General features: G+C 36.0%; 1 protein-coding gene across 10 annotated transcripts in view; it reads right to left on the bottom strand.

The window, feature by feature from the left end:
• PTK2 (protein tyrosine kinase 2) overlaps positions 1-26,227 on the bottom strand; it is a 286,007-nt gene that overhangs the window by 88,827 nt on the left and 170,953 nt on the right. For 6 of the 10 annotated variants that reach the window (XM_021707659.1, XM_008048322.2, XM_008048320.2 and 3 more), the window contains 6 exons: positions 25,637-25,689; positions 12,971-13,054; positions 11,905-11,922; positions 5,217-5,273; positions 3,852-3,872; positions 2,628-2,725 (listed from right to left, as the gene is read on the bottom strand). In XM_021707659.1, coding sequence (XP_021563334.1) covers positions 2,628-2,725; positions 3,852-3,872; positions 5,217-5,273; positions 11,905-11,922; positions 12,971-13,054; positions 25,637-25,689 — 331 coding nt within the window. The remainder of the gene's footprint in view (positions 1-2,627; positions 2,726-3,851; positions 3,873-5,216; positions 5,274-11,904; positions 11,923-12,970; positions 13,055-25,636; positions 25,690-26,227) is intronic. The other 4 variants (XM_021707661.1, XM_008048323.2, XM_021707660.1 and 1 more) reach the window with 3 other exon arrangements.

Raw genomic sequence — 26,227 nt, 5'->3', positions numbered from 1 at the left:
CTTGTTATTATTTTAGTTTAAAAATATTTCTTGAGCAAGTATGTATAGTCAAATGCTGTACAACGTTTTAGCCACCAACAGACCACATATAAGACTGTGATATGATGGAGATAAAAAATCCCTACTCCCTAGTGTCATCATATCCATCACATTACTCAGGTGTTTGTAGTTGTGTGGGTGTAAACAAACCTAGTGCGCTGCCAATCATATAAAAGTCTAGCATGTACAATTACATAAAGTATACAATAGTGTATAATAATAAATAACTATGATACTGCTTTATGTATTTACTATAAAGTGTACTTTTTATTGTTATTTTACTATTATTTTTTCAGTCAGGCCGGAGTATAGTGGCATAATTACAGCTCACTGCAGCTTCCACATCCTAGGCTCAGGTGATTCTTCTGCCTCAGCCTCCCCAGTAGCTGGGACTACAGATGTACACCACCATGCCTGGCTAATTTTCTGAATTTTGGTTGAGACGAGGTTTCGCTATGTTGCCTAGGTTGGTCTCGAACTCCTGGGCTCAAGCAATCCTCCCATTTTGGCCTCTCAAAGTGCTGAGAATACAGGCATGACCCACCATGCCGAGTCTTCTTGTTATTTTAGAGTGTACTACTTCTATTCATTAAAAAAAAAAAAAAAGAGTTAACTATAAAACAACCTCAGGCAGTTCCTTCAGGAATAATCCAGAAGAAGGTACTGTTGTCATAAAAGATGACAGCTCCATGTGTGTTACTGTTCCTGAAGACCTACTAGCGGGACAAAATGTGGAGATGGAAGACAGTGATACAGATGATCCTGACCCTGTGTATTCCTAGTCTAATGTGTGTGTTTGTGTCTTAGTTTTTAACAAAAAAGTTTTTTAAAAATTTAAAATAGAAAAAAAGCTTAGAGAATAAGGATATAAAATATTTTTGTCCAGTTCTACAACGTGTTTGTATTTCAAACTGTTATTAAGAGTCAAAAGCTTAAAAAATTAAAGTTTATAAAGTTGAAAAGCTACAGTATGCTAAGGTTAATTTAGTATTTAAAAAAGAAAAGTTAAAAATATAAATTTAGCGTAGCCAAAGTATGCAGTTTTTATAATCTACACTAGTGTATAGTCAACGTGCTAGGCCTTCACATTCACTCACCACTAATCACTAACCAACTTACCATAGCAACTTCCAAGCCCACAAGTTCCATTCATGGTAAGTGCCCTACATGGGTACACCATCATTTTATATTTTATGCTGTATCTTTATTGTACCATGTCCATGTTTAGATATATTTAGACATATAAATACCATTGTGTTATAATTTTCTACCATACTCAATATAGTAAGATGCTGCACAGGTTTGCAGCCTAGGAGCAATAGGTTATACCATATAGCCTAAGTGTGTAGCAGGCTCTACCATTTAGGTTTGTGTAAGTACACTCTGTGCTGTTTGGAGAACAATTAAATCACCTAACAATGCATTTCTCAGAATGTATCCCCATTGTTAAGATGACTGTATTATTACTCTAAAGTGTCAATGAAAAAGATCACTGATTTAACAAAAAAGACATACAACAGATGCTGGTGAAGATGTGGAGATTTCTGCATTCTCATACAATACTGCTTGGAATGTAAAATGGTACAGCTGTCCTGGAAATTAGTTCGACAGCTTGTCAAAAAGTTAAACGATAGCTACCATGTGAGGACATAATTCTACTATTAGATATATACAAAAGATCATTGAAAACATAATGTCCACACAAAAACTTGTATGTGAGTATTCACAGACATCTTCTAATAATCAAAAAGTGTAAATAATCCAAATGTCCACCAATTGATAAATGGATAAACAAAAAGTGGTATATATCTATCAAGATAATATTATTTGGCAATTAAAATTAATGAAGCACTGACATATGCTGTAAAGTGAATGAACCTTAAAAACATTATACTAAGTGAAAGAAACCAATTACAAAAAAAAAACACTTATTGTATGATTCATTTATATGAAATATTCAGAACAGGCAAATCTATAGAGATAGAAAGCAGGTGAGTGGTTGCCAGAGGCTAGAGAAAGAATAGAATGGGTAATAACTGTTAATGGATATTAAGTTTCTTTTTGAAGAAAAGATGAAGAAAATATTTTAAAATCAATTGTGGTGATGGCTACACAACTGTGTGAATATACTAAAAAGCACTAAATTGTATACTTTAAAAGAGTGAATTTTATCGTATATACATAATACCTTCATTAAGCTACTATTTAAAACATTTTAAATTCACTGATCTCTTTTGGAGGGTAAATTATGTTCTCTTCTTGAAAATGCAGTAGAAATACTGGCTTTTTTTGACTCTGTCATCTGATTTGTTGATTCCGTCCAATAGAACAGTTACTTATGGAATCTAATACTGATGATAAAAGCTGAAATATTAAAATAAACAAAAGACAGACCCAGTCTTGTAGGAACTAATGTTGCCGTTTATTGGTTTCTGAGTATGTCAAGTAAGCTGACATGTATGATGAGCTTTATAAAAGATGACTATAAATACCTAGAAAAACTAAGGACTCATGAAGACAAGCAAGAGGCAATTTAAATTTGAATAGTCAAAATTAGTACAGAATTTTGGTAATCTTAAAGGACTTACTGGACTCATGTAAACACCTTGATGTACATCTCCAAACTGGCCTTCTCCAATACATCGTCCAAGTTCTATTCTTTCTCTTTGAATCTCATAATCCCTGGCTGAAAAACATGATCCATACATGAGTAAATATTCAAATACAATAAACCAAATATAGAAATAACCCTTGACACATTTCATATCATTATCACCCATGAGTAAAAATTTCATCTGTGCACATCAATCTATGCAAATGCTTTAAACACAGTGGAATTCTCTTAAATAACAGTTTAACAGGAATTTATGTATCATTTATGGTATTGGATGAACTACCAAAACAAATGAGTTCTACGAAAGGGAGATTTTTCTCCCTGCTGTTCCTAGAGTTTTTGAATATCTGATTTATTTTATATGTATTTGATAGTTTTCTAAGTAATTGGTCTAAGTAGTAAATATGCTTAATTAATAAGAGCTATTAGTTTAGGTATTAATATATGAAGGCTATAAAGACAGCGTTATAAAACAATTACTTTATAAATAACTAAATTTTGTAAATATGAAAGCAACATAAAATTGTATCATAAGTAAAAATTTTATGTTTTGAAAGTTTAAGAGTTTTCCACTTCATTATAATCCTATCTCTATATTATTCATAGAGCTAAAAGAGTTTAAAGAGGTAGTTTCTAAAAACTAATTGCAAAATTAGATGACTTGGAATCAAGGTTGAACATAGCAGCATAATAAGTCACGAGTATTTTATACTTTTGAAAACATGTGCCTCAAATTAATATGTGAAATTGTTGTAATTTATACAAAATCAATTATTTAGTAGGCTGTTGAAACACATGGAAAGAAAATACTCACTAGGAACATAGTAGATCAGATTTTAATTCAATTAACTACTTGATATTTTGATTTATTTCATTTCAGAAACTCATCCCCACAGTTTAAACCATATATATTCCATTTGTGTAATCACCAATGGAATAAACCACAAGCCAAATATTTTAATAGGTTCTCCCTGGTTTATCAAATTATAATTATACAGAACATTCAACCCAAAATTTAGATAGTTGTTTTCCTCTTTAAAATCACTTTAGCTAGTAGTTCCATTGATTTAACAGTATGAGTAAACCAATGACAAATAGTTTAAAAATAATGAAAGTTAACTGAAAACTGAAACATCCCGTATCACTCCATAGGTTGCAATTGCAAGCAAATGCAGTAATTTTAAAGGAATCCTGTTACCTTCATCTATTCCATAGCTTTCTGTATTGCAATTAAGAGAGAGAAAAATTGAAGACCTTGCTTAGAAATAACTAATAGCAATTAGGTTAACAACACAAACTTGGAGAGTACATTTCAATATTTAATTTTTAAAATATTTCAAGCACAAATATGAATAAAAAAAGAACTAAATACAAATAAAAATTAAATATCCTCAAGTTAACTTAATGCTATTTAAATAATGGTTTTAAATTCCTATGACTTATTTTTGTGGGATCTGGATAAAAGTTAGCCAAGTTGGACATTTACTACTCTACTATGCATAATACAAACACAAACAAAAATTTGAATTCTCTGAAGAAATGTACAAATGACCAAATGGTTAATCAAAAAGGTAAATGCAATTTTAAATATTTTTCCAAATTGATACTGGCAGTCAAAATGCACGCACTTAAGCTTCAGTTCTTACCTCTGTTTCATATCACTTTTTAATCAAGGAGCTTTTGAAAGGGGACATGGGGCCCACCCAGGATAATGCATGCTTGAGAGGCAAGGCCAGAAGCTGGATTGTTTCTCTTTATTTTGGTAATGCTTCCTCAATATATACAGACAATCCAAATGAGAGCATCTTTCAGAATATTTATACAAAAGAATAGAGGACCTACAAATATGTAACGCTCTACTGAAATCAGAAATTTCAGACTTTGAATTAATTACTAAGGCTTCTGAGGTCTCTTTAAGAGGCATGTTTAAATTTTTTTTTTTTTTTTACACAATTGAAATTTCAAGGACTTATCCAATTCAAGATCTGGGGAATATATACTCCAACTTGAGATCTGGTGTTTCCAGATTTTCATAAATCAGCAAGCTGTACATCACAGAGAGAAGTAGAATCTTGACATTTCCAGGCTGTTATGAAGTTCATTTACGAGTTCTGTCTCTCCCCCAACGTCTCCCACCCTTATGATCTATAGACTGAAGGTTAGAAGCTGTTTGTATTGGTTAGTCAATGGCAATAAAGAACAAACAATTTCAAGGGGAAATGCAGATATCTGAATATGTGTTGTGTGTATACTTAACTTTTATATAATGCTAATTTTCTGCAGAAAGAAAAAATTCAAAAAAGTTTCTATTATCACAGAGTCAGAAAACATGATTAAAAAATCCTGTTAACTAAAATTAATTACAGATATTTGAGCTTTAGGCTTTTGACCTGTGAGTAGGTACATATAATACAAAGTTGTAAAGGTTGAAAAGAATATTCTTCTTCAGCACCCAATGAGGTATTAAACATAGGTCTAAAAGGATAATAAATATCAAAAACTTTTAAATGTGAGGAGGTAATTTTTCAAATTTGAGCAAGAACAAAATCAGAAGTGTACTTACTTGAGGGCATAGTATAAGTATCTTCTTCATCTATAATCTCAGCATAATCATCTGTTTCTGTAGGAAAGGAAACATAAGTTGGAAGAGGTCAAATATTTGGCCTTTGATATAATTTGAAAAGGCAAATTGATCTGTCTAAATCCCATACTATGCTGAAATATTCTTAAAACACTATTTCTCAAATTTTGCTCACACATGAGTCATCTATGGAAATAAAAGTGACATCACTGTCGAATATTTATAATACACAGACTTGTTTATCCCAGAGTAAAGAGGGCTAACAGAAAGCCTTTGTAAAAAACAGAAAGACATTAAACAACTATGTATATGATCCAAATTAAGCAAGTTATACTGACTGCAAAATTCTCCCTCAACTACACCAAATACGTGTTTAAAACTTCACTGTTGTCTACTGGAATTTTTCCAGATAAGACTAACATCTCCAAAACAGACTATCTGATTTTATTAATAATTAGATGTGACAACATAATCTGAGTTTTCACCCTTAGAAAACAAATGGCTTCCCAATTTTTGAGAAGATTAACTTGGCTGATTTATTCCAATTTTTTTCAGGGTTGAGAAATTCAACTCAGGAATTAATCTTTCATAACTTTTCCCCTCAGATATTTGAAGAGTATACATTAATGTCAAAAGGGTAAAAGAGCTACCAAAAAGAATAAGCATAAGTAGCATATTAAAATGAGGCTTTGTGAGTTAATATCAAGGAGTTCTAATGTTTCTACTTACTCTTCGGTAATACAGTAACATAAAAATCCACCACTATATTAAGGGGAAATTAAAAAAAAAAACTCCATCTGAAGAAAACAACCATTTACTTGGATAATAAACAGAAGAAAAAAAAACTTAGGTCTTGTCTATTTTTCTCTTTCTGGCAAAAGAAAATCTGTTAGTTGCTTCATGTATAAGAATTTTAATTACTAGACTATTGTGAGTCGTAAAGGTGTGACAGTACTTTCTGATAAATCTTTTGAAGAGAGTTCTATTTTGAAAATCTGACCTGGCATCCACATTTAACCCCACAGAAACTGAAAGCTATAAGTTGTTTTTTCTGTGCTGCCACAGAAAAATACTTCACTTAGATACTAAAAGTATAGAAACCAAAGGAATAGAGAATATATTTTGTTTATGGTTTTCATGATATCAATCATTCCGCATACTGCTATAGTAATTTATAACTAGAAGAGTTCACTTAATGTGTAATCATCACTCGAAGTGATTAAAGCAAAAAAAAAAAAAAAGTTTGGCTGGCAGAATAAAAGACCCAATAAATCAATACTCCTTAAGATATATGTCATATGTAAACTATTCCTAGGTCCTAAAAGATATGAAGATAATCTATATTATTCTTACATGTTTCTAAATAACAAAATCACTTACATGATTAAAAAAATTAACCTATCCCAAACTGTACATTCTTTTATTTCTATATTTCTCCCTTTTAACCTGTTTCCAGCAAGCAAATACTAAGAACAGTACACTGGCATCCTGTAGGCCCATCACTTTGGTTTTGTGTGAGATTATTAAAAGATTATGTGAAAGAATTATCTGGGGATGGACGGAAGCTGCTGACACACTTGTAACACAAAGGACTAAGCGGGGAAGGAACTTACTTTAATAGCCAAGACAACAGAACCAACACAAGTCACACAGATGGCCATACGCAATCATTTATTCTTTTTATTCCATTAATTTAACAGGCTCAACTTTACAACAATGTACTCAGAAAACTGATGCAATGAAGGACAACAACGCACTCAGAAAACTGATGCAACGGAGGCTACGTGTCCATACACAATAGCCCCAGCATCCTCACACCTCTTTCATATAAAGCATGTGCCTTTAGAGGTAAAACACATGAACCAGCCCTGCTGTGGCAGGATTCTGGGAAGGAAAGCTTGCTCAGAATCCCTGCCTCTGCTTGCCTGCCACCCAAACTATCTTTAGAACTTTATAGCTGGCACTATGTGTTATTAGCACCATAGTTTCATATGGCTGCAGGGGATCACTGCAAGTCTGTCCTGAAGCCCAAGTCTCTTAGGTGACAGGTAGCTACTTGTCTGAATGAAGAACTGCACAAAACTGATGATGACAGCAACAACAATGAAGGCAGTGATCTCCAACTGAGGGTTTTCCACAGACTAAAGCTCCTCAGAGCCAACTCCGGTTTTAGCCAAAGTGTCACTATTCAGAGATCTCTCCTCAAACTAATTTGCCTCCAAACCACGGCTCTTAATCATGTTCCCAGATACTATTTTGTTTCCTTGGTAACTGCCCAGTTCTCTAGAATGGAGCAGCTACTGAGAGAGAATGCTCATGAATCTTGTTCACCACTATGCCCTCTGCAGCTAAAATAGTGCCTGACACAGAGAAACTATACTAAACAACAAGAATGGCTGCACTGCAGCAACACAGTGTGGAAACTGAGGCAAAGGATTTAACCTACCTATGCAAGGCAGCACAGACAACAAACGGTAGAACTGCAATACATGGGACAAGGTACACAAGCACATTTCAGGGTATCATGCTTGATCTTTAGAAGGTTACTTCACCTAGCTATGCTTCAGTTATGCCCTTCATGTTTACATAAAATGAGAAGTCATCCACCTTGTAGAATTTTTATGAGGATTACAGGAGATGCATGTAAAGTTGAGGTATGGCCCTATGCATAACAGATGGTCAGGAAATGTTTTGCTTCTCCTGGGAATCTATGAAAGGGACCTGACAGTTGAGGGTCTGGGATTCCTGTGTGCTGATCCTCTCGGTCGGTATTTTCAGTTTGACTACAATGCCTTGAAGGACTGTTTCATTTTATAAAACCCTCAGTAGAGATACCAACCTCTGAAATAATTCTAAAGGAATGAAAATAAATTGGCTAATATGTATCAGGTTAGCACATAAGACTGTCTTGGAAAAATCATGTTACTTACATTTCAATTAATTCATACAATCATAAGAAAGAGTCTATAAATCTTTTGAATCTATGTGAATTCTATATAAAACCTCTGAGGATATATCAAAGCTATTGGAGAATTACTCATAATAATATTTGGGGTGCAAATATGTATACTATGATGGAGTGTGAATAGAGAACTTATGGAGCAGAGTCAATGTTGAAGGAACACACATCTGCAAAAGTTTGTAACCAGCTATACAGAAGTTTTCAAAAGGTAATACTTGGCATACTCTTCCAAGAATTCTTTATATTGATTTGGAGATATATATGTCTATATAGTCTTTTGCAGGATGATTTGATTATATATTATTTTTTCCTGGCTTTCAGGATTGTGAGATAGAATGTTATGATATCATACCTAGGACAAATATTTTTACATACTGAAGGGCCCTGAAAAATAGGGAGTCTAAACTAAAACTGCCTGGACCCCCATAATTAATAGTAACATAGAAGGAAATTATAAAGAAAAAAGGAAACAAGTTCAAAGATCTGGGCTCAAATAAAGGAAGCTAGATCTGCATTCTTTATTTAATAATGATGATGACAACTAATAACAATATTACCACCTGCTAGACACTATTATAAACAATTACATATACTGTCATTTAATGCTCAGCAAAATTCTCTGAGGTGGTACTATAATCACCATTCCTTTTCGCAGACAAGAAACTGAGGCTCAAAAGAGATATATAACTTTTTCAAGATTCAGCGCTGATCAGCAGCAGGTTGTTCAGCACAGCACTCCTGCACAGAGCCTAGGCTTTGAACTACTTACTATACTTTAATCCTTTCCTTTTACATTTCACAAAGTTTATGGGGACTTTTATTTGTGAGATGAGAGCCCATGCTTTGAAACTATTGATTGTTCCCCTAGGGCTATTTTGGAAATGTTCTCCCCAACATGGGCACAGTTTTACTCCAGGGATGCTCACAGAATGGTTTATCTGAACCTGTGTACTTAGGAGACAATTTCAGGATGTCTAGCCCATGAGTTAAAAATTTAAAAATTAAAAAAACAGAGACTTCTATAATATTGAACATCATAATTTAAATTTTTTGGTATCATAATATGTAGTAAAACAAAAAATCTGCGAAGATATATTAAAAGGATAGAAACTGGCTGGGCTTGGTGGCTCAGCCTATAATCCTAGCTCTTTTGGGAGGCTGAGGCGAGTGGATTGCCTGACTCTGCGGGTTCGAGACCAGCCTGGGCAACTTGGCAAGGCCTCATCTCTACAACAAATAAAAAAGTTATCCAGGGGTGATAGTGTGCGCCTATAGTTTCATCTACTTGGAAGACTGAGCCAGAAGGATCGTCAGAGCCCAGCAGATAGACACCAGGGTGGCCATGAGTGTGCCACTGTACTCCAGCCTGGGCGACGAAGTGAGACTCCAACTCAAAATAAAATAACTGAAAATAACATGAAATGAAATAATATGAAATAAAATAAAAGGATAGAAACTGACAGCTTAGAAAACAGGAGAGAAAAGTTATTAGCTCTCATTTTAAAGGAAAGTAAAAAGCCACTAGTAAAGAGTACTGAAAATATCAACATACATATGAGGTGAAAGCTCATGCTCTCCAAGAGCCTAAAACTTCTGGAGTTACTGAGAAGAGGGACAGTTTAGTTTGTGAGGAATGTATCAGTGGAAAAAGAGACCATCACTTGGTTTATTTAAAACCTGAATTTCACATCTATGAGGTAGACAATAAGATTCTGTCACCACACCTGTTCCCTTCTCTCCTAGTAGCACTGTGCACTGGCTTGGATACCAGCAATTCTGACAACTTATTCCCTTTACCGGTTTCCCTGCTGCTCTCAAGGGGAAAGGGCCCAGTCAGTGGGGTTAGGAAGTCTGATGGGGTTGTTAATCCCCATCAACATCTTTACAGTGATTAGGTTTACTTAGGGAACTCAACAGGACTGATTGCAGTTTCTTAGCCTACCTGGAGTACCCAGATGTGTCATTGACTCTAGGGGCATCATGAAGCAGTGGCAAGAGTTCTTTTTCTAGGAGCCAAGAAGAACCCAACTTTGCTCTTTAAACTACTGAAGACTGGGAATTGGCAAACTTTTTTGTAAATGGCCAGAGAGCAAATATTTAAACCTTTGTTGGTCATGCAGTCTCCGTTGCAACTACTCAATTTTGCTATTCAAATTACAGCTTGTAAACAGTCATAAATACTATGCAAATAAATGGGTAGAAACATGTTCTAATAAAACTTTATTTATGAACACTAAATTTGAATTTCATATAATGTGATATGACAAATACTAATCTTCATTTGAATTTCCCTCCAATCATTAAAAAAAAAAGTAAAAATCATTCTTAGCTCAAGGGGCAATACAAAAACAGGTGAGCCATATTTGACCCTGTGCCTCACTGACCAAGACCAAGTGATTAAACCCTTAAGGCTCAACCTATTCACTTGTAAAATGGGGCAAGTATACTTGTCCTGGCTAATTCATAGAATTGGGAAATTCAAATATGGAGAGAAAATACATGAAAATGTTTGCAGACATTTCTTTACATTTTTCCATAGTAATCCTTACAACAACAAATCTAGACCTTTTCCAGAAGGCACAAGAGATGAAGCAATTTGAGACCACTCAACTAGTCAGCTGGTGACATAATGGGACAGTAGAAAAAGGGCAAGGCTGAAGCCTAAGATCTGACCACTGGCCTCTAGCAGTGTTGGACTCTCTCTTAGCTCTCTGATGACCAGTTTCTTTTCCTGCAAAACAGTGAAGATAATACCCAGTAATATTCTGGACAAATACTGTGAGGATTAGGATCACACTGGTAAAGTGCCTGTACACAGGAAGCACTCAATGAATGGCAATGAATGCTAATTTATTACCATCACGGAACCAATCTAGAAAAGAAGCTCAAATCTTTGTCTTCAAATCTCATAAAGAACATGCACTTCATAGAAAACCAAAATCGTATTTCATTAAGATCTTTCACTGTAATTGCTTAGTTCATTATACTCAAAAATCCCATCACAAAAATGAACACAGGTGAAATCTTCAGTTAAAGCATTCTTTCATTTAATCATGAGGAAAAAAAAATGCAATTCCCCTTTAATGTTAGTTTACAAAATCCTACTTCTTTAGTATAATGGAATATAAACTTTCATGCAGGCAAAATGGGAAAAATAAAACACTAAAAAAGTGAATTTAAAAAATTTCTAGTTTATTAAGTGCTATCAACTGTTTGAAAAACAATCATGATCAATATTGCTGATATTTCCATAATTACATTAGTTTGTGTGAATCTTTATCACTTTTCATTCTTCTTTCCACTACCTAATTCCCAAACTAAGAATTATTATTTTACACACATACCTACCCACCCACCTCCACTTGAAAAATACAGTGTATGAATAAATATCATTTACAGCTTTCAAGTATGGCTAATTTTGCTGAATGACACCATTTTTGACCTTTTTCTAGAAATTTAAAGTTTTAATAATGATATCTACGAAATATATACAACTCAAATTTACCAATGAAATGTGATAAAAAAAACTGACAGTTATCCTTTCCACATTAAAACCCTAAACAATTTTTAAGAGATAATTTTTTCACACCACTTTGTATTTGAGGTTCTGTTGGCTCAAAACCACATTTTGCCTTTCATTAAATACTAAACTATATTTATTTCCATAATCATCTCAAGCAGTAACACAAATGTGAAAATAAATATTACCGTCCCCACTAATTTCATCTGCAGATCCAGGTGGCATGCAAAGAAAGGGGAGTAGGGAACAGAGGGAAAGAGAAACAGAAAGGAGAAGAGGGGAGAGAGGGAAAACACACTATTAAAATGACAAGTAAGAAAAACAAAAAAATCACCCCCCAAGGTCTACTCAAAAGATAAAAGAAAAACTGTGGTAGTAGTACATTTACTTGAATTTGAGGGCATTATGCCAACTTTTAACACAATGTTACATAGCAGTAGAGTTTCAACTGGTCTCTACCACATTAAGCAAAATCTGCCTCTCACAATTAATGTTGAAAATGGTTCCCACCTCCCTCAAAGGAAATCTGTGCCCTCTCAGACAAAAATGCAAACAAACAAGTCACTAATGTGTATGTTCACTGATAAGCAGGGAGTAAGCCCTCAGCATGCTTATTCCCATGAGTCAGTGTAGGCCAGGTCCACTACCATAAGCCGTTGGGAATGCAGTACTTGAAGCTTTGCAGGCAAGTACGGTTAATATTTAACTCTGTACAGAACAACAAATTTTATTTCCAGTTTGAAGAAATTACTGTTCCAATTATTATACATAATCTTTGTTTTCCTAGAAAACTCTCCAAATGGCATAGCTGGTTCTATATGCAGCAGCCCTAAATACCTGCCCCCAAAGCATGTAATGCAGACAGACAACTAGGGTTCGCACTAATCATTTACCCTTATAAAGCTGCATGCTATATTAGGAAATTCACAATGCAAAAAATGTGATCCAGCTCACCTCTGTGGGAAAACACTCAGACAATACAAATTAAACTGAGAAGCTACTTCTTGCCCTGTCATGCATTTAAAAATCAGCAAACAGGCAAACAAAAAGTCCTCTAGTCAAGAGAGAGCCCAAAGATTATCAGACACAAAACCTTGCCCCCGGTTATTCATTCCTTCTGGACAAAGAACAGCACATACAGCAATATTCAATAAAGCTATGATCTGATCAGGACAATCTGTAGGCATCTAACAGAGTTAGTTTCTTGGGGTGTTCTGGTTAATAGGAGAGCCTGTGTAAATATGAGTGCAGTACCCGTAGAAGGAGGATCATGGGAACAGAAGACCAAAGGGAGAAAGCGCCTAGCTTTCTTAACTTTATGTTGGCAGTGACTGACTCCTTTATAAAGAGGCAAGAAGAGGAAAGAGAAAAATAGAAACATTATTTCAATACAAAAGAAAAGACAACTTTTGTTACATTTTAAGGCATAACTATAAAAAATGCAAAACTGTAATGCTTTTATTTGACTTAGCATACCTTCTCACTATGACTGACTTGAGTTTTTAAAAACACAATATTTTACAACTTAATTTCCTGTTTTAGCAAAGAGTAATATGAGATTCAGAAACAAGACATACAGAGGCTCTCCCGGCTCTGTTGAGCCAGACAACTGAAAGTTCAGATATTTTCCAAAGAACAAAACTGAAACAAAATGAAACAAAACAAAAACCAAAGACCAATAAAAAATTTGAGATTCTTGTGAACATTTAACATTCAACAATAAAGAAAAAAATCACAGATAACTGGCAGATCTTGATTTGTGAGTTTTATGATCCACTTACCCCAAATCATCAGTAAACACACAAACTCAGATTCTGAGTATACACCTTAAATAAATTACCTTAACATAAAAACTGGTGGCAAGGATGTTTGAATACAAAAGTTGCAAAGTCTCTACTAGCATCAATGATTCATTCATTTGCTCATTCATGTACTCAAAACTCATGTGGAATCAACTCTATTTTAATTACTGGCTAGATCAACAAGACACATCTCAGCCCTCCAGGAGCATACAGCACACTGAGAAAACAGAGAAGCAACTATTATAGTGTGGTAATGGCAGCAGCGGACATGTGTCAAAGTAAAGTCAAAGCAAGGGATGTAGCCCTTCAAGAAGCACCAGTTGTTAACATGTGACAGACACATACAGCATGCAAAATTTAACTGCAGATTTACAGGGTACCATCAAAAAAGATTAGGACTTCAAGTGTGGGCCCAGGAAGAACAAGGGTCACAACTGTCTGGCCATCAAGATGGTAACAATCTTACTGACATTATCGGCACTTCAGGCACACAAATGAGAACTGAAACGTACACTGTAGTAATATTTTTCAAATGGTATGCTTTGATTTCAACCACATTACTGGCTTTTTTATCTCATTGCTTGATTTGAAAAGTCCCATTTTCCACATACTCATTTCTGGCCCCCCTATGTGATGGCACTGGAATAAAGCTCTCTCTGGTCTATCAGTTAAGCAGATGGCCTGACCTGGCAATTGAATGCACTGTGTGAGGTGGGATGTGCCTGCAGAATAGGGGGTTAGGGGGAGGGCGGGGGGGGGAGAGGAGATCAGGAGGCAACAGCACTGTGGGATGTTACTGGGACAACATCAGAATATGGACTGTAGATAAGAGAATTCCTTCTGTATTAAACTTCCTGATCTTGATAATCACACTCTGATTGTATAAGAAGATATCCTTTGTCTTAAGAAACACAAACTGAAATATCTATAAAAGGCACCATGTTTGCAACTTGTTTTCACAGGGTTCAAGAAAAAAGCTAGTATCAACAAAAAACATACGGAGTGAAGGATAAAGCAAGTGAGTCAAATATACACATAGATAATTTGAGTAAAGAATATGTGAGACATCATTTTACTATTCTCACAACCATTCTCTAAGAACATGGGTCTGGATTCAAACACTGGCTCCACTACTCGCTCTCTGACCTGGGGAGCATTACCCTCCTCAGTTTTGTTATTTGTAAAATAGAGTATGGCAACCCCTTCAGGTCCCCTCCTGCTGTGGGAGCTTTTCTGTTCTCGCAATAAATCCTGCTTTCTCAAAAAAAAAAGAGTAATAACAGAAGCCACTTCAAGTAAAGAGTTGGGGAGAGGATTCCATGAGATCCCCTGATCACATGGCACACAACAATCACTTTATAAGTGCAGTTATTCTTATTTTTCTGTTTTTTTTTTTTAACGGAGCTGAATATTTCCCATATTGACTTAAAAAGTGAATAATTTTTTAAAAACATAAGTACAACTTTTCTTGAGTGACACAATATATTATCCTGCATTTTGAAAACAAAAATGAAAGGTATTCAGACCTCAATTTTATATTATTCAAGATGATCATTTTAATTATATTTACTGAATACCTACCATGAGCTACGCATATTATGTAGATGCTAGGGCTACAGCAGAGAACAAAATGGGCCCCAAAACTCTTATGAAGCTGTCCTCACAGGGTTAATAAAAATTCTCAACAAAAATATAGTCATTTAATTTACTTTTTAGTATTTGAGTTGGGACTCTCTAGCCTGTGGCCCAGGCTAGAGTGCAGTGGCACAATCATGGCTCACCACAGTCTCAAACTCCTGGGTTCAAGCAATCCTCCTGCCTCAGCCTCCGAAGTAACTGAAACTGTAGGTGTGTGTCACACCTAGCTAATTGTTTTGGGTTTTTTTTGTAGAGATGTGGTCTTGCTGTATTGGCTAGGCTGGCCTTGGACTCCTGAGCTCAAGCAATTCTTCAGCCTTGGCCTCCCAAAGTGCTGGGATTACAGGTATGAGTCACCACGCCCAGCCAAAAAAATATAGTTATAATTACGCATTAATCAGGGTGCACTTTATTTGTATCCCCACTGCTCTTATAGATAGGATTTCTGATGTTAGAATCATAAGACTTTTGTTTAAGAATTTCTTAAGATGTTTTTCAGATCCTGAATTTCAGTGGAATAGCTAACGCCAACCAGTTTGAAGACCCCCATAGAGGAGCTGAATCACCATGAGAAGAATACAGTTTCTTCTTTTCCCTGTCCCATGACTTCACCCTGCACTCTTCAACCAATCAATCATCTCCATATTTTGGCCCACTCCAAACCCCGTAAAGGAGAAGGTTTTCTTAAAATTAACATTATAGGAGAGTTACAAGTGTAGAGAAAGTCTAGGCATCATGAGAGTAGGAGCTGTCAGAAGATGGACAGGACCACAGGAGGAACAGAGAGACAAGGTACTAGAAGAATTACCAAAAATACTGAAATCCTTCCCAACTAGTATGGGGGACTCTAGAGAGGTGACAGTGATCTGGGTGCTCGAAATGTTGAGGAATGTTAGAACCTCGTTTTGATACAAGAGATTTAAAGCTGATGTTTTTGAGGGAGAATAGTCCCTCAAATAGAACGGGCATGAGAAGCAAGAGATCCCTCACCTTCAGTGCTAATGCTACAAAGGCTCTCTGCCATTATATTCTCCCAATAGGGTTATAGAAGGACCAAAGGGTACCAGTGCCCTTCAGAGCCAGTTCTGGTTAGAGGAAGGTGACAAGAAGGTTCAAAGAGGTTGTGGATATAGAGAACTCCCAGAAGACACAGGTGAAGAGTTTTAAAAGTTGGAGAAGAGTGGGAGATGAAGACAGAACAGTAGATATTATAGAAAGGTATGAGAGTGACATGGGCGTTTAGAGCTTCTGGAGAAACAAGTATGATTAGGGATAAAAAACTTAATGAGATTAGTCCAAGTGACTCAATATTTTCCTTTTCCTTTTTACTTATACAAGTAAAGCAATATTTTCCTTTGACCATAACTCTATCAATTCTATTCCTTTCCTTGGGCATTAGGCCTTGGTGCTAACAATGCTGAATGGTACTTGAGTGCTGTGCTCTGGGAAAACAGGCTTCCCAGTACATCATCCAAACTGGGGCGGTCATGGGGGAACTACCTTCCCCAACAGTGCTAACAATCCACCAATTCACACTTACATTTAAAAATGAAAGTCCCAAAGAGCAATATCTGTTTAGAGAAGTAAAATTCATTATTTTAAAATTATCAAATAAAGAAAAAAGAAGAAGCAGTTTTCCTGTATTTCCAGTAAGATCTGTTCCCTAGGCTAACCCAACAGCTGATATGGGAAAGTTGTCTTTAGATGGATTCCTAAACGAAGAAATGATGGAATTTGTATGTTGCTATTTTATGGCCCTCTTATGAAATCCAGGCATGAATGTCAATAGCAGCTAAAACTATCAGGTGACATGCTCAAGGGAACTTTACAATGGATGGATCAGAGACTGACAGGACCTAAACCCACTGATCAGTCTTAATGTCACTAAGAGAGACAATTAGATATATGAATATCACCTATGAAACATTCTTGCAGGGGGAAAAAAAAAAATCACTGATCCCAAACTAGATCAAACTTCTTTAGCTCTTAACAACAAGCAGCTTATAGGAAATAAAGGGGACAGAGATGAATAGGTTAAACAATACAGTATTACAGAGGTGTAATCAGCTCTCAGAATGTGGGAGCTGTGAGATGAGTGATACAATTTCTCCAACAAATAAACTGCAATTAATAACAAAAACAACAGAGCCCAGCTGACAGACATAGGAGATGCAAATTTAAAAAGCATTACCTGTTTGATTCATGTTTGAACGAAACCATGTGTGAAAAATAGGGCGATCAGGGATATCTGAACACTGCCTAGATATCTGGTAACAATTTTTAAAAAATTTATCTGTATTAGTCTTAAAAATTATTTATTTATTTTAAAGATGTGGAGCTGACATTGTTTTATAAAAAGTTTTATCTTTTAGAAATATTTATAGGTGAAATATGCCTTAAGCTTCCTTTAAAATAACCAGTGGGGATTATGTGTCTGTGTACTGGGAGGAAGCAGAGGTGAAATAAGACTAGCTATATGTTTTTAGCCACTGAGTCTGGGTGATAAGCATGTGGAAAATCATGATACAATTCTATTCTCTCTCTTATACATATGCTTGAAATTTTCCATGACAAAAACTTTTAAAAATTCAAAAGCATATCACATAGTGAGCAGGCAGTTAATATTTGTTCATTTCTATGGTTTTCTTCTTATAAAAGCACCAAAAATATTTTGTCTTGACTTGTGCAGTTTGATTTTAATACACAATTTTTGTGTGGCCACCATAAACTACAAAATGGAGGGTGGGGGGGAAGCATTGAGGTCAAATTCTAGAATTTATGCTTTAAAGTTTCAAGCATTCATTTAAAATTATTCTCTGCAAAGAAGAAAATAACTGGGCCTTTTGATGTTAGCAATATTTGTTTTACATTTAGCACGATGATACTTGGGCTTCTTGCATTTTAGTAATATCTTTTTAAAAAAGATTATTAAAGCTTATTAATTATTGTGTTATTAAGTTTAGATAGAGAATTAAGATGGTTCATGAGCCACGTACATCCAACACTGCCAACTGTGAAACATGTATTTTATAAAGACAAAAATATATTTTTGGTCCAAATATTCTTTTATGGCATGGAGGCTGGTGGGGAGAAGAAGGAAACACTCTCTTCTGGAAACAAAATTCACAGGACAAAGTAAGATTGTGTGAGCTGTAAAGAGCTGTACGCATTACTGCTCATCTTCTCATTTGGTCTCTTTTTTATTTACTGGAAAACGCCTCAGGTTATCCCTTGCTAGGGAGGCCTGCAAGTTTCTATCTGCACTGCTTGCAGTCGAGAGGTGAAGTTAAATTCAAGGGTGAAGGAGAAGGAGCTCATCTTGGTTTTAGGTCTTTTTCAGGATACTACTTGATAACTACTATGATGTTGATATTTCAGTATCTACAGAACTTGCAAGTATTTTCTCAATTCCTTTAGAACCCAGAGGAAACGGATGTGACTAAGTAGCACACTCAAATCTCAACAGTGATAAAGGGAGTTCAAATAATGTATTGGGGGTGCTGTAAGAGGACAGCACAGTTAGGTTATTTTGATTATTCACTTTCTTATTCAAGCATATGTTCAGTCAGTCTGTCTATATGAAGTCAGAGACAACTGTAGTTTCTCAATGGCTTGAAGTCTCTCCCAACACCAGACTGACTATAAAACACTATTCATAACTGCTGAAACTATAAGAATTTTCAGTAGGCCAGCTATTAGGAACACGTCAATAACATCCAATACCTATCACTTTGTGCACATAAAAGTTATCAGTAGCATTAATTTGACTGATTTATATATTAAAGCATATAATTTACAAACCCAACTTTTAAAACTTTAGTTTTAAAATTTTTATTGGTATCCCTTGAATTCAGTAGGAAAAAAAAATTAATTTCTTCATGCATTAGTGTAGTAAGTGATAATACTCTAAAATTAGGGCAAGGTTGGGTCTTTTTCCTTTAAATTCCTAAAAGCTAGCATTTAAATCAAGCTTTCAATAGCAGCCAGAAACTACCCTGGAAGCCACAGCATTATCAAAACCCAAACTAGAGTGTAAACCTAGACACAAAATGCACAAACTTGAATACAGGAAAGACTTCTGAAACTTAATAGAAGAGTCAAAACAGAGTCAGTACTATGCTATTCCTAATAAATGGGGAAAAAAACTATAAAGGAGTCACAATCATATTCTTCCAAAGTATGACTCTACTCTCTTCCACACATTAATATCATCAAGCTTTCAGAATGAGTCAGTGTGGTCTAATGTAAAGAGAATGCACGTTAGGATCCAAGATCTAGGTTTCCAATAGGCTCTCTATTACTTACTAGCTACGTGAATTGGGCCAAACCACTTCAACTCCTAATTTCCTCACCTGTAAAGTGGAAATACTGTGAAGAAGATTGTCATGAGGTTTAAACAAGATAATGCATGTAAATGTGCCAGGTATAATCTCTAAGTCTCATTCAATGTGTAAATAACTACTTGTATTTACAAGTGGCATAGCAATAAATAAACAACAGACCTAGTATGTCAGAGACCATATGGAAAGAAAAAAAGTGCAGTAATTATAAACTATGCCACCTTATATTTTATAGAACTTTACAGTTTTCAAACCACTTTTGCATATATAAATGAGTTGTTTTAGAATTTGTAATGATACAGCTTGACACAAATAACACTTATTTTGCTAAGTATGTTTTCTTAATAGTTTAGAATAATCTCCAGTCCCTAACTTGAAAAATCTTAAAGTAACTTTTTTTTTTTGAATCAGTCTTACTCTGTCGCCAAGGATGGAATGCAGAGGCACAATAACGGCTCATTGCAGCTTCGACCTCCTGGGCTCAGTTGTTTCTCCCTCCTCAGTCTCCTGAGTAGTTGGGACTACAGACACATTCCAACACGTCTGGCTATTTTTTCATTTTTTGTAGAGACATGATCTCGCTATGTTGCCCAGACTAGTCTTGAACTCCTAGGCTCAAGCAATCCTCCTGCCTTGGCCTCACAAAGTGCTGGGATTAATGCATGAGCCACCTGGCCCAGCCCCAAAAGTAATTTTATATAAAGAAAATTATGCAGGCCAGGTGCGGTGGCTCAAGCCTTATACCACCCTTATTCCAGCACTTTGGGAGGCCGAGGCAAGAGGACTGCCTGAGACAAAGGGTTTGAGACCAGCCTGGGCAACTTGGCAAGACCTTGTCTCTACAATAAGTCAAAAAATTAGCCAGGCATGGTGGTGCATGCCTGTAGTTCCAGTTATTTGGAAGGTTAAGGCAGAAGCATCACCTGAGCCCAGCAGGTCGAGGCTGTGGTGGACGTGAGTATGCCACTGCACTCCAGCTGGGGCAATAGTGAGACTCTGACTTAAAAAAAAACTATGCTGTATGATAAGCAATTAAGCCAAAATAATCTGCTAAAAAGTTAAAAATTTTAAAATTTGCAATAAATAGCCAGGTATGGTGGCATGCACCTGCAGTTCCAGCTAATTGGAAGGTTGAAGAGGAAGGAACGCCTGAGCCCAGCAGGTCAAGGCTGCAATGGCCATGACATTGTCACTGTACTCCAATCTGGACAACAGAGTGAGACTCCAACTTAAAAAAAAAAATAACTGCAATAAAGACTGAGAAAGCATCACAAATTGGTTCAACTGTCCTTTAGCACAAAGGGCTCAGGGACAATCAAAGCAAATGTTATCTACTGATAGATGAAGAGACAAAACAAAAAGAAAAATTGTACTAATTTCCAGTCTTAGTATGTGTAGTTCAGACATTTGACAAGAGCCATCTGTATTAATGTAATGGCATTACCATCAAGTGTTATCTTTTATTTCTTGTCATACTTAGTGTTTTACTGCTTCATCAAAGGTCTGATTGTTTTTAAAAAGTAAAAGAAAAAGAAAAACCCCAAATACAAAACCCAGTCAACAAAAAGGCATCTGTATGCCTTCAAAATCTCCTATCTGGAACGTAATGCCTTCGAAATCTCCTATCTGGAACATAATGATATTGTTTTATTTGCTAACTAGAGAGATCCACGAAGAGCTGCAAACTATGCTAAAATTGACCCTCATTCTTTCTGCTAGCTTTTCTCTTTTCCTTTACCCAATACTTCCTAGAAAAGAGTCTAGAATCATTCACAGTGACAAACTCACACAGAATCATTTGAGCACTCCAGTGACTCTCAGCATCACTGATTACTCCAAATATTTCTACCTTTCTGCTGTCTGTTCCTGCTACCTGGAATGTATTTCTCTAAGTCTCAGCACATCTCTATACACTACTCAGGCATTCACCAACTCATTTAAAAACAAGTACTAAGCCTTTATGTCCCAGACAATAAACAGATAAACAGGATATATCTTTGCACGCAATGGACTCACGATCTAGTGGGCAAGATGGTTTCTAAAATAATTACATACATTTTAGGACTATGCATAATGGAGAAAAAAGTATAATGCTCCATAGAACTCCAAGGAAGAAGAATCCAGTGCTTCTCAGTTGGGGAAGGATTCTATGAGGTGGTGGTGACATGTCAACTCAGTCTTGGGGGCTCAAGTAAGAACTCTGTGGTTGCGAATGAAAACAGGAGAGTCTGACAAATCTCATAAAGACTCTTCACCTTCTCAAGTGCGTCTTTATCCATATATGGGTTAAAGTCCCTTGAATTGTTACTGAAAAGGAGTAGAGCCTAGAGGGTAACAGCTGCCTGACTTCTAACCCTAGGCCCATCATTTTCAAGCTGTGTGATACTCAACACGTTTGTTTACTGTTCTGAATTTATTTCTTCATATCTGTGAAATGGAGGGATAATAAAATACCTTGCAAGGACATTGTAGAGATTAAACAAGATAATAATTACAAAGGGTTTTGCAATCCATTGCAAGAGTTAATGCATGTGCAGGTTTACTTCCATACAATGTCCACAAGTTTAAATAGCTGCCCCCATCACTCTCAATTTACCCGCTTTATTTTAGTTCATTGTCCGTTTTCTGACTCCTCCACAAGAATGTAAACTCCATATAGGTAGGGATGTGGTTTTATTTACTACAAGATTTCAGCACCTAGAATAGGGCCTGGCACCCAAGATATATTTGTTGAATGAACTAATGTGAAATGGAAATGTAAAACTAGAATAATATTAATCTCGAAAGGCTTGTTAGAGGTTGAACAAGATGGACTATGACAGAACAACAACCATGGCTCACCTACAGATAGACTGCAGCCTCACCCCACTAGCCTGGAGACAGAATAGGCTTACTGTGGGGAAGTAGGCACAGAATCTGGCTGGGGTCCGGGGCAGCAGAACCTCTACAGTAGTGTGTCAGCACTATACTCCACACAGTACAGTGTTTCCAGCATGGCAGGTGAGAAATAATCTTGATATTTAGTAATAATACTAGCTTTCTAGGTATCAGCTTAATGAAGATATTACTAGAAACGTCAAAATCAGTTTTTGGGCTAAGCACAATGCACAGACCCTTGGCTGGCTGGACTGGTCAGATGTTAGGTTTTAAAGACTTTATGGAAGACAGAAATATACTATACCATGAATATCACAATGGTATTGTTAAACAAATAAAATGAAATAAAAAGAAATATACCACACTTGATTCCACCTAAGCGAGCAAGCAGTGCGTGGAATGGCTAAGGACTTGAAACAATCAGTGCCACATCATTCAATGTCCACTAGACATTGATCATTCTTCGTCTGGATTTGTATCTGTAGATCACCAAATTGCTAATCATATGTCAAAGTATTATTAACTCTGAAGAATAAAAAGACTGCTATGTAATGATGAAAAGAACAAAGCTGATGGAACAACTCAAGTAGAACTATAGCAATAAGAAGGTTGGTGTGGGCAAAATCGCCACTTTATTTGGCTGAAAAACAATGTGGATGAGAAGGAGGAGGAAGGAAAGGAAGGCTCCGCACATAATGGAGGATTTGGAGGGTTGAGTGAAGGAGCTTTAATGTCACCTGATGGATAGTAAAGTATCATTGAAAGCTTCTGACCAGAGACTTGCCTATTTAAATTAATGTGGTAGCAATCAAAGTATTCCTAGGAATATCTAGGAAGAAACAATAAAGGCAGAATCACAAGTAATTAAGATGTGGGTTAAAGTCAAATATGCAAGTCTTCAATGACAATAGCTTTTACCAGCTGTGTAATCTTGGGTAAATTACTTAATCTCACTGGGCCTTAGTCTCCTCAGCTGTACAATATGAGAAACTATCTTACAGGTTTGTTTTAAGGAACAAATTATCAGATCCATGTAAAAGAACACAGAGCAGCTGGGCTCAGTGGCTCAGCCTGTAACCCCGCGCCTTTGGGAGGCTGAGGTGAGTGGATTGCCTGAGCCTGCAGATTCGAGACCCGCCTGGGCAACTTGGCGAGACCTCATCTCTACAATAAATCAAAAATCAGCCGGGCGTGGTAGCGCATGCCTGTAATTCCAGCTACTTGGAAGGCTGAGGAGGAAGGATCGCCAGAGCCCAGTAGGTAGAGGCTGTGGTGGCCGGGAGCGGCCACTGAACTCCAGTCTGGGCGACGGAGTAAGACTCCAACTCAAAAAAAAAAAAAAAGAACACAGAGCATAAAACTAAGCCTGGAACACAGTATCTATTAAAGTACTCATTAAATGTCAGCTAATATTCTTTTTTTTTTCTTAATGGGTTTCTGAAATAGGATGAAAACAGTGAGGAGGGTGGCTGGGGAAGTATAATCCAGAGTTTGATGATGTTCAGCTGCTAAAATCTCCAAGGTTCAAAATATTAATGGAGAATATTGATTAACAGAGATTAAAATAGAAGGAACACAACAGATTTGAAGGTTCTGTTGGGACGTGTTTTATTTCATTACTTTACTACCCAAAAGATAGATGCCAGAGAAAACGCTCATGAGCATGAGGGGACATTTCAGTTCTCTCTTAAGCCACGAGCGTCTGTGGAGAGAGAATGGCAAACACCAAAAGGCAAGTCACCTGTTCTTGGGCTCACTGTGAAAGCTGTCCAACAGGCAGGCAAAAAGATGAAGCAGATGGCCTGTGAATTACTCAAAGCCCAGCTCATCTTTTACATACTCTACAGAACATTCTGCAGAATATCCTTTGGTGGCCAGTGGTTGTTCCCTCCTAGCTTGTGTGGTATGCACAGTGGCCTTTCTCACTCCAACTAGACCACAAACTGTGAGGGACCGGCGAGTCTACTGAGTCTCAGTATCCACCAGGGATTGAACAAGCCCAAACGCTTGTGAGTGTAGCTTAATGCCCCATTATCGCTTTTGGAAATCTGGGGCTCCAGGAAATCTCGGATTAGGCTTACTAGGATGATTAACCATTAGCGAATATGCTAGTAACCCAGAAGCTAATCATAAGACAAGTTCTAGAACCCCGACCTTCTTTCCACTCTGTTAGGAAGTTAGCAATGATTTCTCAAGCCGTAATACTATGACAGCATCACACACCATTCATCGAGTATCTCTGCCAAAAATATAAATACAAGCACAAGTATTTATTAAGAAAGAGCGTATAGGATTGTTCATGCACCAAAAAAACCCCCAAAAAACAAGCAATTACACTTTAACATTGAAACACTAAAGAATCCAGGCCTCAACTAGGCAAAAGTACAAAACTAAATTTCAGAAAAAGGAACCAAATTAAATTTTTCCTAAATTTCAGAAAAAACTGACTCAAAGTTAATTAAACAGGAATTGGGTTTCTTATTAAGAAAAGTTATGAGGAAATTATTATTTTAGAAACCTAGCATATATGTACACACATACATCTAAGAACAAATTATATGTGTATGAATATGGATGGATATATATATAGATGTATGTGTGTACATATATATATATATATATGAATTTTAACGCAGCAAACTTGGGCCCATGGAATATGCTTTCTCCTCCCCCCTTCCTCTGTTCTCCACATTCTGAACTGGGGAAAAAGGCATATCTATCTTGAAACATACCAAGGAAAGTATACCACATTCATCATGCCAGCAAATAGTTAAGATAATGCCTATGCCAGTATCTTAACTGTATTTTTAAGAAAGCAATATTCAAACACGATTTTATGATGCTTGCGAAAGACAAAAACCATTATATAATGTCTCACAATTTCTGAACTTCAAAAAACAATAAATATACAAAGTATATTCTGTTGAACTGAAAGATAAATTATGATGGCAACTTCAAAAGTAGTTCAAATGTTCATTCTAAATATGATTAACATGACATTAAAACAGAAAAATAACTTGGAATTCTATATAACCTGATGAGTAATCTGGTATTTTACATATGTCTCATCTAAAAAAAAAAAATATATGAGCCATATTTAAAACTATTTTATGATGGCAAAATTATGCAAATCTGGGTACCAGAAGGCTTTATTTTTGATAAGCTATTCTAGAATGAAACAATTATACTAAAAATGAAAGACATCTATGATTTTCCTACCCTTTCAGATTGTTTCTTGAGGTTTGCTACTTAGAGCCCCTTACCTGACACAGAGACTGCGTGTGTCCGCATGCCTTGCTTTTCACTATTGGACAACCTGCAACAGATAAAACACAGAACGCTACAGTTTGTAGATCTCAAAGTTATCTTGATCTTTTTTATAAAATAAAACCTTTTCCAGATACATAAGCATTTAATATGGAGAGTACTGCACAGAAACCTCTAATGTACAGACTTTATATTAGAAAACATTGGAACTTAAAATAGTACAAGTTGAATATCCCTTATCTATAATACTTAGAAACCAAAATCGTTTCAGATTTCAGATTTTTTTTTTTAAGATTTTGGAATATTTGCATATAGATACTGAGATATCTAGGGATGGGACCCAAGTCTAAATACGAAATTCATTTGCGTTTCATCATACAGCTTATACACATAGCCTGTAGGTAATTTTACACAATATTTTAAACAATTTTGTGCATGAAACAAATTTTTGACTGTGACCATCATACATGTCAGATATGAAATTGTACACTTGTGGCTTCATATTAGCACTCAATAAGTTTTAGATTTTGAAGCATTTTGAATTTTGAATTAGATATGCTCAACCTCTATATCATTTTTGAAAACTA

The sequence above is a fragment of the Carlito syrichta genome, unplaced genomic scaffold (assembly GCF_000164805.1).
Source record: "Carlito syrichta isolate Samal-C Ts95f unplaced genomic scaffold, Tarsius_syrichta-2.0.1 Scaffold123331, whole genome shotgun sequence".
NCBI classification, from domain to species: Eukaryota; Metazoa; Chordata; class Mammalia; order Primates; family Tarsiidae; genus Carlito; species Carlito syrichta.
Note: the sequence above shows the minus strand (reverse complement) of the source record. Positions and strands in the feature narration are given on the sequence as shown.